Below are 15,829 nucleotides of genomic sequence, written 5' to 3'. Positions count from 1 at the left end.
GGCAATAAATCGAATAATTACAATTTAGCAGATTAACACTGGAGTGATAAATCATCAGATGATCATGTGCAAGAAGAGATATTGGTGTGCAAAAGAGCAGAAAAGTAAATAAATAAAAGCAGTATGGGGGGTGAGGTAGGTAAATTGGGTGGGTAGTTTACAGATGGACTATGTACAGCTGCAGCGATCGGTTAGCTGCTCGGATAGCAGATTTTTAAAGTTGTTGAGGGAGATAAAAGTCTCCAACTTCAAGGCCTAATGGACACATGCTCAATCTCACACATTCTTGATATACTTAAAGGGAAAATCTGAAGTTGCTGCATCCATTTTTGTATTTATAAATTATATATATATATAATATATATATCCATTGATTCTTGAAGAAAATAACTTATAAATGCCTCATGAGCTTAGTTCAACTGTCACACTCCATGAGAACCCAAAACATGAGCTTGTTTTTCTCCAACGTTCGTCAACATTTGTAAATGTAAACAAACACTGTATAGCCTCAAAACATGCTTAATAAACAATACTGTTGATATCATGGATGGTCAGTCCTTGCATCCATAGCTCTGGGAGTGGTTACTCTAGAAACACAGTTTGAGATCACTGTGAGGGGATTTCACCATTGTTTAGAAGGGGGGAATTGGGCTTCCCGGGAAAATATTGTCCGAGGTTGCAACAGTAACCAAGGCGGGCGGGGCTTAGCAACGGGTCAATTATACCTCTATCTCTGCAGGGGGGGGTCCCTAGTGGATGTTTGGCATCTTAGCTGAGCTGTCATGTCTATTTATAAGTCTATTCTTAGGTGAATTGTTTGTGAGTTGGTCTATTTTTAGAATAGAATTACTTTTTAATGTTCCCAGAAAAAAACTGGCAAGTTGTGTCAAGTTGGATAAGATGTGTGAAGTAAACATATTTTTTCACAATTCCTGACATTTAATTCTAGTAAAAATGCCCTGTCTTAGGTCAGTTAGGATCACCACTTTATTTTAAGAATGTGAAATATCGGAATAATAGTAGAGAGAATGATTTATTTCTGCTTTTTATTTTTTCATCATATTCCCAGTGGGTCAGAAGTTAACATACACTCAATTAGTATTTGGTAGCATTGGCTTTAAATTGTTTAACTTGGGTCAAACGTTTCAGGTAGCCTTCCACAAGCTTCCCACAATACGTTGGGTGAATTTTGTCCCATTCCTCCTGACAGAGCTGGTGTAACAGAGTCAGGTTTGTAGGCCTCTTTTTCCTTTCCTTATGATGCCATCTATTTTTTGAAGTGCACCAGTCCCTCCTGCAGCAAAGCACCCCCACAACATGATGCTGCCACCCCCGTGCTTCACGGTTGGGATGGTGTTCTTCGGCATGGAAGTCTCCCCCTTTGTCATCCAAAAATAAATTATGGCCAAACAGTTCTATTTTTGTTTCATCAGACCAGAGGACATTTCTCCAAAAAGTATGATCTTTGTCCCCATGTGCAGTTGCAAACCGTAGTCTGTCTTTTTTATGGCGATTTTGGAGCAGTGGCTTCTTCCTTGCTGAGCGGCCTTTCAGGTTAGGTCGGTATAGAACTCGTTTTACTGTGGATATAGATACTTTTGTACCTGTTTCCTCCAGCATCTTCACAAGGTCCTTTGCTGTTGTTCTGGGATTGAATTGCACTTTTTGCACCAAAGTACGTTCATCTCTAGGAGACAGAACGTGTCTCCTTCCTGAGCAGTATGATGGCTGCGTGGTCCCGTGGTGTTTATACTTGCGTACTATTGTTTGTACAGATGAACGTGGTACCTTCAGGCGTTTGGAAATTGCTCCCAAGGATGAACCAGACTTGTGGAGGTCTGTTTTTTTTTCTGAGGTCTTGGCTGATTTCTTTTGATTTTCCAATGATGTCATGCAAAGAGGCACTAAGTTTGAAGGTAGGCCTTGAAATACATCCACAAGTACACCTCCAATGACTCAAATTATGTCAATTAGCCTATCAGAAGCTTCTAAAGCTATGACATAATTTCTGGAATTTTCCCAGCTGTTTAAAGGCACAGTCAACTTAGTGCATGTAAACTTCTGACACACTGGAACTGTGATACAGTGAATTATGTGAAATAATCTGTCTGTAAACAATTGTTGGAAAAATGACTTGTGTCATGCACAAAGTAGATGTCCTAACCGACTTGCCAAACCTATAGTGTGTTAACAAGACATTTGTGGAGTGGTTGGAAAACGAGTTTTAATGACTCCAACCTAAGTGTATGTAAACTTCCCACTTCAAGTGTAAGTGCTGATGTTAAAGGTATAAACCCAAGTCTAAGTGTTGATGTTAAAGGTATTTAATTTAAATAATTCAAGTGTTTAGGTTGGAGTGTTTGTTCCTGTTTCTGAGGACGGCGTGTGGGCATCCCAAATGGCAGCCGAGCCCCTATATAGTGCACTACCTTTGACCAGGCCGCCCATTTGGGACAAAGCCGTTGTGTGGGCCCCATGCAGGGGAGTGTTTTGGTTTCAATACGAGAACAATTATTAAAGTTCAGTCGGCCAATGTGTGATATTTCCATACAGCACCACACATAGACTAGTGTGTGTGTGTGTGTGTGTGTGTGTGTGTGTGTGTGTGTGTGTGTGTGTGTGTGTGTGTGTGTGTGTGTGTGTGTGTGTGTGTGTGTGTGTGTGTGTGTGTGTGTGTGTGTGTGTGTGTGGATAGATAATATCAGTCATCAGAATTGTTTCCTCAGTGTTCATTTATTCAGTCATAGCATTTACAGATTTAGCATAATCTGCAATAAATAACTATTTATAAAAAAAAATACAAAATTCTAGATAATGAATAATAAATATAAATTAACTAAATCTATTGATTCAAGAGAAATAAAAACTCTTAACAATGATAATATACCATTGAGTATTGTGCGTCATTTCATAGATTAAATAAATACATTTTATAAATAGATGTCCAGTTCAGGCCTTTTGTATCAAGGAAATATGTAACTTCAATATGTATCTCCACTGTGTCTCCGGGGGGAAGTTTCCCCGAGGTACAGATCTAGGATCAGCTGCCCCTCCCCCAATCCTAACCTTCACCATTAGAGGAGAAATGATAAACTGACCCAAGATCAGTATCTAGGGGTATCTTCCCCCTACACCTAGCCTTCACACTAGACACGGTTGGTCATCTACATGATGCTTGATTTGAGCCTCTGGGCTTGCCGTCTCTTCCTGCGGTTGTCCTTCTTCAGCTGGAACTTAGTGGCCAGTTTGGAGGCTTTCTCATAGATGGTAACCAACTCGGACAGAGCCTTCCCCTGGACTGTGGGGTCACTGGTCTGAGATAGAAGATACAAGCATTAACTATCAGGTTATCAGTTCATCAGGTGTCACTGGTCTGAGATAGAAGATACAAGCATTAACTATCAGGTTATCAGGTCATCAGGCGTCATGAGGATGGTCTCTATACAGTAGACTATACTACAGTCATGATGATGGTGTCTATACAGTAGACTATACTACAGTCATGATGATGGTGTCTATACAGTAGACTATACTACAGTCATGATGATGGTGTCTATACAGTAGACTATACTACAGTCATGATGATGGTAGCACAGTGCTAGAGGATAATTAATCCAGAAAGCTGCTGATTTAAATGTTGCATAGTCCATGGGATGTTTAATTCTAATTGACATATCCTTAATTTCATTTGTAACAAAATAAGTACATGTCATTGCTATGTGGCTTCATCTGCTAAAATATGAAGCGATGACCATGTGAAAGTAGATGACACCAGATCTGTGTTCTGCTTAATGGAGGGAAGCTCACCTTGACGGCCCACAGGTTCTGCAGGTGTGTCCTCAGCTCAGGTATCCTCCCCAGGAAATAGTGTTTCTGGATCTCCTGAATTTTCCCCTTGACATAATTCAGACTGTCCCTCACTTCCTGGTCCCCAGTCTGGTTCAGCATCTGACTGAAGATACTCAGATACACGTCCAGAACCACACTCATCAACACCCTCCGCTCACTGTCCTGAGGGAGGGAGGGAGGGAGGGAGGGAGGGAGGGAGGGAAGGAAGGAAGGAAGGAAGGAAGGAAGGAGGGAGGGAGGGAGGGAGGGAGGGAGGGAGGGAGGAAAGGAAGGAGTGTGGGAAGGAAGGAAGGAAGGAAGGAAGGAAGGAAGGAAAATACTTTTAATATCTTGAAACGTAGTTTTGTGTCCAGCCTAGCCCAAGGGTAAGCTGTAGTTCCACATTGGTGATGTTAGCCTGAAGGGGATAACAATGTGTAACTATATATCTTACCTCAAACGTGTCCTTGGGGAAAACAGGGTTCCCGTTGAACAGCTGGTCCTTGGAGATCTTCTGAAAGAGCAAGACATGATGACAATCAGTGGTGTTGCTTTTCTCCTTCAACTTGGTGCAGTTTATTGCGTATAGTGGGCTCTTCTACCCCTAATCACAAGTATAGTGTCTGTCAGACCTGGGCTAAATACGTCAAATAACTTAAAATACATCATTTAGTTTGTCCGGTACAATGGCAACAATGGAGTAGTCCCAAAAGTGCAAACTCCAAGCTACATCTAAGCTAAAGCTCACCTCAGATGGAAGTATTTGAGCCAGGTCTGGTGGCTATGGGCCTACCTGGAAATGCACTGTTATGATGATGTCATCATTTTCTGTTTCATTTCAGTCTCACTGACAAGTCTTTCCTGCTTGGGCAGGAAGTGTGTAAGTCCTCTTGGTTTTAGTCAAACATTTTATCTCTAACTCATCAACATCCAATGTTCTCCCTGTTATGTCCTACTGTTGACCTCCCATTAGGAAGGAGATCTCCCTGTTCTGTCCTACTGTTGGCCTCCCATTAGGAAGGAGATCTCCCTGTTCTGTCCTACTGTTGGCCTCCCATTAGGAAGGAGATCTCCCTGTTCTGTCCTACTGTTGGCCTCCCATTAGGAAGGAGATCTCCCTGTTCTGTCATACTGTTGGCCTCCCATTAGGAAGGAGATCTCCCTGTTCTGTTCTACTGTTGGCCTCCCATTAGGAAGGAGATCTCCCTGTTCTGTCCTACTGTTGGCCTCCCATTAGGAAGGAGATCTCCCTGTTCTGTCCTACTGTTGGTCTCCCATTAGGAAGGAGATCTCCCTGTTCTGTCCTACTGTTGGTCTCCCATTAGGAAGGAGATCTCCCTGTTCTGTCCTACTGTTGGCCTCCCATTAGGAAGGAGATCTCCCTGTTCTGTTCTACTGTTGGCCTCCCATTAGGAAGGAGATCTCCCTGTTCTGTCCTACTGTTGGCCTCCCATTAGGAAGGAGATCTCCCTGTTCTGTCCTACTGTTGGCCTCCCATTAGGAAGCAGGAGTCTAAAGTTTGCTGATGCAAACACAGCCAGTAGAGGCCAATCAGCTGTCGCGTCTGTCTGTCTGTCTGTCTGTCTGTCTGTCTGTCTGTCTGTCTGTCTGTCTGTCTGTCTGTCAGGAGAAACCCCTGTTAGCCCAGTTAATAATGTGTATGATACTTACATAGTGGCCTTTCAGTTTGTCTATGTTGCTCTTCATGGTATTTGATGTGTACTGAGCAGCATTACTCCATCCTAAAGTCATCCAGCCCATCAAGCAGAAACACATCACAGCCCTTGATAACACATCCATGGTCCTCAACCTCACGCTGAAGATCCCTCAAAGCTCAATAGTCCTCAATCGCTGTACGGAAACTTCAGTCAAAGGCCTTGACTTGAATTGACTTAACGAGACCGCCTTGTATCTGACACTACCCAAGTCTTGTTCTTATGTGTCTGTCTGACTGATGCTGAGGTTAAGACAGACAAGTATTTATATAGTTGAGAGAGAGTTGAAACGATAGAGGTGTGAGGTTGTGGGTTTTCTGACTGAGCGAAGTTTCCTTTAAATCACACACCAACACACGGCCGCTGAACACCTTTTCTTTGCAGCAGAGCATGGGGTCTTGGGTTGGAATCCCTAGGAAACAGGGACTTTTGACACATTCTGGGGAAGTTCTTTGGTGATGCAATTAAGTTCAGGTTGGTATGCATGTCTGTTGACTTCTGTGTTGATAGAGGACAGAGCCCTGTCTGTTGACTTCTGTGTTGTTAGAGGACAGAGCCCTGTCTGTTGACTTCTGTGTTGTTAGAGGACAGAGCCCTGTCTGTTGACTGCTGTGTTGCTGCCCTGTCTGTTGACTTCTGTGTTGCTAGAGGACAGAGCCCTGTCTGTTGACTTCTGTCTTGTTAAAGGACAGAGCCCTGTCTGTTGACTTCTGTGTTGATAGAGGACAGAGCCCTGTCTGTTGACTTCTGTGTTGTTAGAGGACAGAGCCCTGTCTGTTGACTTCTGTGTTGTTAGAGGACAGAGCCCTGTCTGTTGACTTCTGTGTTGTTAGAGGACAGAGCCCTGTCTGTTGACTTCTGTGTTGTTAGAGGACAGAGCCCTGTCTGTTGACTTCTGTGTTGTTAGAGGACAGAGCCCTGTCTGTTGACTTCTGTGTTGATAGAGGACAGAGCCCTGTCTGTTGACTTCTGTGTTGCTGCCCTGTCTGTTGACTTCTGTGTTGCTAGAGGACAGAGCCCTGTCTGTTGACTTCTGTGTTGTTAGAGGACAGAGCCCTGTCTGTTGACTTCTGTGTTGTTAGAGGACAGAGCCCTGTCTGTTGACTTCTGTGTTGCTAGAGGACAGAGCCCTGTCTGTTGACTTCTGTGTTGATAGAGGACAGAGCCCTGTCTGTTGACTTCTGTGTTGCTGCCCTGTCTGTTGACTTCTGTGTTGCTAGAGGACAGAGCCCTGTCTGTTGACTTCTGTGTTGCTGGAGGACAGAGCCCTGTCTGTTGACTTCTGTGTTGCTGCCCTGTCTGTTGACTTCTGTGTTGCTGGAGGACAGAGCCCTGTCTGTTGACTGCTGTGTTGTTAGAGGACAGAGCCCTGTCTGTTGACTGCTGTGTTGTTAGAGGACAGAGCCCTGTCTGTTGACTTCTGTGTTGCTGGAGGACAGAGCCCTGTCTGTTGACTTCTGTGTTGCTAGAGGACAGAGCCCTGTCTGTTGACTTCTGTGTTGCTAGAGGACAGAGCCCTGTCTGTTGACTTCTGTGTTGTTAGAGGACAGAGCCCTGTCTGTTGACTTCTGTGTTGTTAGAGGACAGAGCCCTGTCTGTTGACTTCTGTGTTGCTAGAGGACAGAGCCCTGTCTGTTGACTTCTGTGTTGCCACAGTAGATGATAGTTGCTAGTTGTTAGTTAGTTAGTCCTGATGCTAGTACAGATAGATGCTAATGCTAGTACAGATAGATGCTAATGCTAGTACAGATAGATGCTAATGCTAGTACAGATAGATGCTAATGCTAGTACATATAGATGCTGATGCTAGTACAGATAGATGCTAATGCTAGTACAGATAGATGCTGATGCTAGTACAGATAGATGCTAATGCTAGTACAGATAGATGCTAATGCTAGTACAGATAGATGCTGATGCTAGTACAGATAGATGCTAATGCTAGTACAGATAGATGCTGATGCTAGTACAGATAGATGCTAATGCTAGTACAGATAGATGCTAATGCTAGTACAGATAGATGCTGATGCTAGTACAGATAGATGCTGATGCTAGTACAGATAGATGCTGATGCTAGTACAGATAGATGCTAATGCTAGTACAGATAGATGCTGATGCTAGTACAGATAGATGCTAATGCTAGTACAGATAGATGCTAATGCTAGTACAGATAGATGCTGATGCTAGTACAGATAGATGCTGATGCTAGTACAGATAGATGCTAATGCTAGTACAGATAGATGCTAATGCTAGTACAGATAGATGCTAATGCTAGTACATATAGATGCTGATGCTAGTACAGATAGATGCTAATGCTAGTACAGATAGATGCTGATGCTAGTACAGATAGATGCTAATGCTAGTACAGATAGATGCTAATGCTAGTACAGATAGATGCTGATGCTAGTACAGATAGATGCTAATGCTAGTACAGATAGATGCTGATGCTAGTACAGATAGATGCTAATGCTAGTACAGATAGATGCTAATGCTAGTACAGATAGATGCTGATGCTAGTACAGATAGATGCTGATGCTAGTACAGATAGATGCTGATGCTAGTACAGATAGATGCTAATGCTAGTACAGATAGATGCTGATGCTAGTACAGATAGATGCTAATGCTAGTACAGATAGATGCTAATGCTAGTACAGATAGATGCTGATGCTAGTACAGGTAGATGCTGATGCTAGTACAGATAGATGCTGATGCTAGTACAGATAGATGCTGATGCTAGTACAGATAGATGCTGATGCTATCTTTCATTGACACCCAGGCTCTTTCAAAGGGGGGACAGCGGCATTACATTCAGACAAATATTGATGTTGAAAGAATGTGGTTTGATTTAACGATCTATTGAAAATTGTTTCTTTTCATGAACCACTTTTGCTTATTCAGGCTAGTTGCTAGTTGCTAGTGCATAGATGCTTGTCAGTTTCCATGAGAGAGAAATGGTTAGGGTTGAGGGTGTCACTCTGTCACCTCAGAAAGGATGACAGGTTGGGGTTTCAGCGTAGGTCGGCCGCGCAACCCCATAACACGTCAGGTGACAAAACGGAATGGTGGGATCTGAAATAAAGGTTCCTACAACACACTCATCCTGCGACACCACCGAATGAATGACCTCACCTTTACAATTCCAGAACCCCGGGACAACACCGAATGAATGACCTCACCGTCATAGTTCCAGAACCCCGGGACAACACCGAATGAATGACCTCACCGTCATAGTTCCAGAAGACTGCTGTGTTGCTAGATGCTAGTTGCTAGTTGCTAATGCTAGTACAAATAGATGCTGATGCTATCTTTCATTGACACCCAGGCTCTTTCAAAGGGGGGACAGTGGCATCACTTTCAAACAAATATTGATGTTGAAAGAATGTGGTTTGATTTAACAATGAGTCACTTTAGCTTATTCAGGCTAGTTGCTAGTTTCTAGTGACACCCAGGCGTTTTCAGTTGTATCACTTTCACACAAAATGTAATGAATGTAGTATTATGCTCTTCTGCAATCATAAGTACATTTTCACCCCTGTAATCTCCAACTGGCGTCTCCAGAGCTGCACTCTGTTGAAGGAGGCTCCCACATATAAATACAACCCAGAGAAGCCAAGGCAGCATGACTCAGTGGTATATCCATCTCATCAATGGCATTTGTGGGTGAATGTGTCAACTTTACACTGGAACTCAACAGATGCTTGTCAGTTTCCATGAGAGAGAAATGGTTCATCTCTAGTATTGAAGGTGTCAGTCTGTCACCTCAGAAAGGACAACAAGTTGGGCTTTCTGTGTAGACCGGACGCGCAACCCCAATACACGTCAGGTGACAACACGGAAATGTGGGATCTGAAGTAAAGGTTCCTACATCACACTCATCTCAGGACACAATCATGTGAATGATCTGACCTTTACAGCTCCAGAACCACAATCTGAAATAATGTGACTCGGCATAATTTCATTCACATCAGAAAATAAACTGGTTGCCTTCTACATCCATTATTAAAATGACCCAGAATTAAAAAATGACTCACATTAATTAAGACGAAGAGAATTAAGAAATAACAGCACTTCAGTAACATAGAATCCTAATTTGGAAACTGGATAAAAAACACATTTTTAAAAACCAGACTCAAGACATGTAACAGGATATATTTTCAGGAGAATTTATTCCCAGGATATAAATACAGTACATTTGATCCATTGATTGTGAACTATGATATTAAATAGTACAACATTACCACTGTTATAGGACCAATGGAAATTCCCTTCATACAAAGTTGATAAATATTCACAAACTATAAATACTAACATTATGTCTTTGCACTTAAATTTAAAATAAATATGTTAAATAATGTTAAAGTTAAATAAATAGCACCGTGAACAAGCATGGTGACCAGTAGGTGAGGAAGCTGTGAGACAGTTGTTAAGTTTACGTTGGGAAAGTGACTGTTTCTACCTTTCTTCAGGTGTCCATTTGTCCTGTTTTTGACTGCACTTTAAGATTATATCATTCAATTCATGAAAACACGGCCATTTCAGGTGATATATGAAATTATATGGATTAATTTACTTCTACCCGATGCCTTTTATGAAGGTGCTAATGTATTACAGTCTGTTGTCTCATCTGTCTTCAATCAGTCAGTTGGTGGTTCTGTCTGCTCTCAGCCCTGTGTGGGGTTCTTGGCTATCGGATGGAGAATGGTCCCCAGCTGGGAAGCTCTCTGGTAGACCACTTTGAACTCGTTCACAGCCTTCCTCTGGACAACAGCATCATTGGTCTAAACAGAAGTGACAACATACATTTAGAGAGACGTCATCATCTTGACCTGACCAGTGGAGTGTCCACACTTGGAAGACGGCATTCAGACAACAATGGACTTTTAAAACTATGAGACACACAAGCACACATTTACTCTCCCTCTCTCTCTCTCTCTCTCTGTCTCTCTCTCTCTCTCTCTCTCTCTCTCTCTCTCTCTCTCTCTCTCTCTCTCTCTCTCTCTCTCTCTCTCTCTCTCTCTCTCTCTCTCTCTCTCTCTCTGTCTCTCTGTCTCTCTGTCTCTCTGTCTCTGTCTCTCTCTCAATTCAATTCAATTCAAGGGGCTTTATTGGCATGGGAAACATGTGTTAACATTGCCAAAGTTGAATCTACAATCTCTCTCTCTCTCTCTCTCTCTCTCTCTCTCTCTCTCTCTCTCTCTCTCTCTTTCTCTCTTTCTCTCTTTCTTTCTTTCTCTCTCTCTCTCTCTTTATTTCTCTCTCTCTTTATCTCACACCCTATTTTTTTTATATACTGACTTTTATATACTGGGCTCTGGTCAAAAGTAGTGCACTATATAGGGAATAGGATGCCATTTGGGATGTAAACAGAATAAGTGAATAACTTAGTTTAGCCTGTTGACCTTAATGTCCACCAGATCCTGTATCTTCATCTTCACTCTGTCCTGGTAGTAGCTCCTCTTCAGATCCTCCACCTTCCCGCGGAGTCTGCTGAGGTCCTGCTTGACTTCCTCTGGATGGTTCTCCTTCAGCATGTTGGAGAAGATGTTTAGGTACACATCCAGAGTGGCATTCAGGAGCAGCCACTGTTCATGCTTCTAATGGAGAGAAGACCACCAAAGAGGAGAGAGAGAGAGAGAGAGAGAGAGAGAGAGAGAGAGAGAGAGGGAGAGAGAAAAGGCACACCATTAACAATGAGTACGTCCTCAGTACATGTGACAGCAGGTTGACAGGGCTAGCAAGTTGAATCTACAATAGCAGGGCCAGCAGTTTGAATCTACAATAGCAGGTTCAGCAGTTTGAATCTAAAATAGCAGGCCAGCTGGTTGAATCTAAAATAGCAGACCAGCAGTTATAATCTACAATAACAGGGCTAGCAGGATTAATCTACAATAGCAGGGCCAGCAGGTTGAATCTACGGTAACAGGGCCAGCAGGTTGAATCTACAATAGCAGGGCTAGCAGGTTGAATCTACAATAGCAGGGCTAGCAGGTTGAATCTACAATAGCAGGGCCAGCAGGTAGAATATACAACAGCAGGGCTAGCAGGTTGAATCTACAAATAATGTTGGCTTTAAAACGGAATAATCCAACTATGTACAGAACTTTTTGAGTTCAGTAACATTTGTTGAAAAACTGAAATGAATATGAGATATTTACCTCAAACTTGACATCAAGCTCTACCATGAGCTCTAAGAAGATAGGTTGGCTGACCAAGTTGGTGTCCAGCAGATTCTGAATAAAATGAGTACATTTGACATTTAGCACACAGACTCAAACAGAGTTTTAAGAACAACTTATCATATAGATCTTGTCTTTTTCTAAATGTCTACATTTAGAATTTTGAAAATACATCCCTTTAAGTTACTGCTTTCGCCATCACAATTAAATGACGTTACTCAGGCCACCTTTCAATCTCCTCCCCCTATTAGACAACCTCACAGTAGTCTATGGTTCTCTCTGGTGGTGGGAACTACTGTAACTGTGGACATCATAGCCCACATCTAACCCTTGGGGGGCTTTGAACATTTGCATGAAACTTTGAGACCAAGATGAAGAAGTGATAAAATCCCAAGACGTCTGTAAATTGACTGTAAGTTTCTTGTTTGTCATCTGCTGAAGGCCAGGAGAAGGGAACCTCTCAGTAGTACAGGACAGGACTGTCATAGTACCACATGCATTAGGCATTATAAGATATTATGAACCGGGCGGGTCGAGCCATTAATGCTGATTGGCTGAAAGCTGTGGTATATCAGACCCTTTATCACAAAAAATGACTTATTTAAGGTTCTAGTAACATTGGTAACCTCTTTATAATAGCAAGAAGGCACCTCAGGGGTTTGTGGTATGTGGCCAAAGTAGTGCACTATATACTGAATAGGGTGGTATTTGGGACACATCCATGACCACAGACCAGAGAAATCAGTTTAAACAGGTTTAAGGCTTTCTATTGTAACTCACCAAAGGGCCTTTCAGAGTGTCGATGTCTCTCTGCATGTTTTTGGGCACGAAGTTGGAGTGGTGGGGGCGTCCCAGAACCACTACAGAGCAGAATCCCAAACATACTAACACAACAAGATCCAGGGCTGAATTCATATTATTATCCTGGTTACAGCGGCTCACGTTCTTTCAATCCACAGAACAAAAGCCTCGCAAAATATATCAAAATATGCCCTTGAGAAGTCTTTTGAAGTCTTTGAGAAGTCTTTTGAAGTCTTTGAGAAGTCTTTGAGAAGTCTATCAAGGAGTCCTTTTAGAGTTAAGCTGTGGAGTCTCTGTTGACTGTACCTGTCTGTAGATGGAGTGTCAATGTGGGTCAGTAATGGTGGCCTGGGGTTTATTTATATGTGAGACAGAGAGCTGTGCAGCAGCAGAGTTTGCTGGAGACAACGATGATGGTTAGAGGTTACAGAGGTTTTGGGGTTTGTGGGTTCCTCTTCTCGGTAGGTTTCTTTTAAATCAGAGGTGTTCTGCTCCTAAATGGGTGACTCTTCCTCAATACCCCCCCCCACCCCCCCGCTACATCTGATCAGGTCATTCTCAAGGGATTTTTTGGAAGGGCCACTATGGGGGTGGGGGAGCGGGTTGAGTCTAACTGTGCACTCTCCTCAAACAATAGCATGCCATTCGTTCACTGTAATAGCTACAGTAAATTGGACAATGCAGTTAGATTAACAAGAATTTAAGCTTTCTGTCAATATATCTATGTCCTGGGAAATGTTCTTGTTACATACAACAACATTCTAATCGCATTAGTATGCGTTAGCTCAACAGTCCACGGAGGGGACACTGATCCTGAAGTTAAGTAGTACTTTAAAGTATTTCTACTTTAGTACTTTACGGCACTGTGTATGTTATATGGGAAATGTACTGTAAATGGAAACCATATTTTGTAACCCTGTACAATAGATAGACAATCATGGAACGTGAGCACTAACAGTAACCAGCTGTGGTTCAACCACCAGAGACATGTCTAAATACCTACCACCTCCACTACCCAGAGACATGTCTAAATACCTACCACCTCCTCTACCCAGAGACATGTCTAAATACCTACCACCTCCACTACCCAGAAACAGGTCTAAATACCTACCACCTCCACTACCCAGAGACATGTCTACATACCTACCACCTCCACTACCCAGAGACATGTCTAAATACCTACCACCTCCACTACCCAGAGACATGTCTAATTACCTACCACCTCCTCTACCCAGAGACATGTCTAAATACCTACCACCTCCACTACCCAGAGACAGGTCTAAATACCTACCACCTCCACTACCCAGAGACATGTCTACATACCTACCACCTCCACTACCCAGAGACATGTCTAAATACCTACCACCTCCACTACCCAGAGACATGTCTAAATACCTACCACCTCCAATACCCAGAGACATGACTAAATACCTACCACCTCCACTACCCAGAGACATGTCTACATACCTACCACCTCCACTACCCAGAGACATGTCTAAATACCTACCACCTCCACTACCCAGAGACATGTCTAAATACCTACCACCTCCACTACCCAGAGACATGTCTAAATACCTACCACCTCCACTACCCAGAGACAGGTCTAAATACCTACCATCTCCACTACCCAGAGACATGTCTAAATACCTACCACCTCCACTACCCAGAGACATGTCTAAATACCTACCACCTCCACTACCCAGAGACATGTCTAAAAACCTACCACCTCCACTACCCAGAGACATGTCTAAATACCTACCACCTCCACTACCAAGAGACATGTCTAAATACCTACCACCTCCACTACCCAGAGACATGTCTACATACCTACAAACCCCACTACCCAGAGACATGTCTACATACCTACCACCTCCACTACCCAGAGACATGTCTACATACCTACCACCTCCTCTACCCAGAGACATGTCTAAATACCTACCACCTCCACTACCCAGAGACATGTCTAAATACCTACCACCTCCACTACCCAGAGAAAAGTCTAAATACCTACCACCTCCACTACCCAGAGACATGTCTAAATACCTACCACCTCCACTACCCAGAGACATGTCTAAATACCTACCACCTCAACTACCCAGAGACATGTCTAAATACCTACCACCTCCACTACCCAGAGACATGTCTAAATACCTACCACCTCCACTACCCAGAGACATGTCTAAATACCTACCACCTCCACTACCCAGAGCCATGTCTAAATACCTACCACCTCCACTACCCAACATTATCATGTCTAAACACCTACCACCTCCACTACCCAGAGACATGTCTAAATACCTACTTTCTCCACTACCCAGAGACATGTCTAAATACCTACCCACTTCACCACCCAACATTATTATGTCCAAATACCTACCACCTCCACTACCCAGAGACATGTCTAATTACCTACCACCTCCACTACCCAGAGACATGTCTAAATACCTACCATCTCCACTACCCAGAGACATGTCTAAATACCTACCATCTCCACTACCCAGAGACATGTCTAAATACCTACCACCTCCACTCCCCAGAGACAGGTCTAAATACCTACCACCTCCACTACTCAGAGACATGTCTAATTACCTACCACCTTCACTACCCAGAGACATGTCTAAATACCTACCATCTCCACTACCCAGAGACATGTCTAAATACCTACCATCTCCACTACCCAGAGACATGTCTAAATACCTACCACCTCCACTACCCAGAGACATGTCTAAATACCTACCACCTCCACTACCCAGAGACATGTCTAAATACCTACCACCTCCACTACCCAGAGACATGTCTAAATACCTACCACCCCCACTACCCAGAGACATGTCTAAATACCTACCATCTCCACTACCCATAGACATGTCTAAATACCTACCACCTCCACTCCCCAGAGACAGGTCTAAATACCTACCACCTCCACTACTCAGAGACATGTCTAATTACCTACCACCTTCACTACCCAGAGACATGTCTAAATACCTACCATCTCCACTACCCAGAGACATGTCTAAATACCTACCCCCTCCACTACCCAACATTATCATGTCTAAATACCTACCACCTCCACTACCCAGAGACATGTCTAAATACCTACCACCTACACTACCCAGAGACATGTCTAAATACCTACCACCTTCACTACCCAGAGACATGTCTAAATACCTACCACCTCCATTACCCAGCATTATCATGTCTAAATACCTACCACCTCCACTACCCAGAGACATGTCTAAATACCTACCACCTACACTACCCAGAGACATGTCTAAATACCTACCACCTCCACTACCCAGAGACATGTCTAAA

At 43.2% G+C, this 15,829-nt stretch overlaps 2 protein-coding genes across 2 annotated transcripts; both read right to left on the bottom strand.

Annotated features, from left to right (window-relative positions):
- Positions 1 to 3,128: 3,128 nt before the first annotated feature.
- Positions 3,129 to 5,749, bottom strand: LOC139533397 (interferon gamma 1-like). The gene is made up of 4 exons (XM_071331439.1): positions 5,500 to 5,749; positions 4,283 to 4,342; positions 3,808 to 4,011; positions 3,129 to 3,314 (listed from the first exon to the last, which is right to left on the bottom strand). The coding sequence occupies exons 1-4, from the start codon at positions 5,626 to 5,628 to the stop codon at positions 3,165 to 3,167; spliced, it is 543 nt and encodes a 180-aa protein (XP_071187540.1). The 5' UTR covers positions 5,629 to 5,749; the 3' UTR covers positions 3,129 to 3,164.
- A 4,452-nt stretch (positions 5,750 to 10,201) lies between these two features.
- LOC139534851 (interferon gamma 1-like) lies at positions 10,202 to 12,807 on the bottom strand. Its single transcript, XM_071334305.1, has 4 exons — positions 12,497 to 12,807; positions 11,696 to 11,770; positions 10,940 to 11,134; positions 10,202 to 10,318 (listed from the first exon to the last, which is right to left on the bottom strand). The coding sequence occupies exons 1-4, from the start codon at positions 12,629 to 12,631 to the stop codon at positions 10,202 to 10,204; spliced, it is 522 nt and encodes a 173-aa protein (XP_071190406.1). The 5' UTR covers positions 12,632 to 12,807.
- Positions 12,808 to 15,829: the final 3,022 nt, after the last annotated feature.

The sequence above is a fragment of the Salvelinus alpinus genome, chromosome 11, assembly GCF_045679555.1.
Source record: "Salvelinus alpinus chromosome 11, SLU_Salpinus.1, whole genome shotgun sequence".
NCBI lineage: Eukaryota > Metazoa > Chordata > Actinopteri > Salmoniformes > Salmonidae > Salvelinus > Salvelinus alpinus.
Note: the sequence above shows the minus strand (reverse complement) of the source record. Positions and strands in the feature narration are given on the sequence as shown.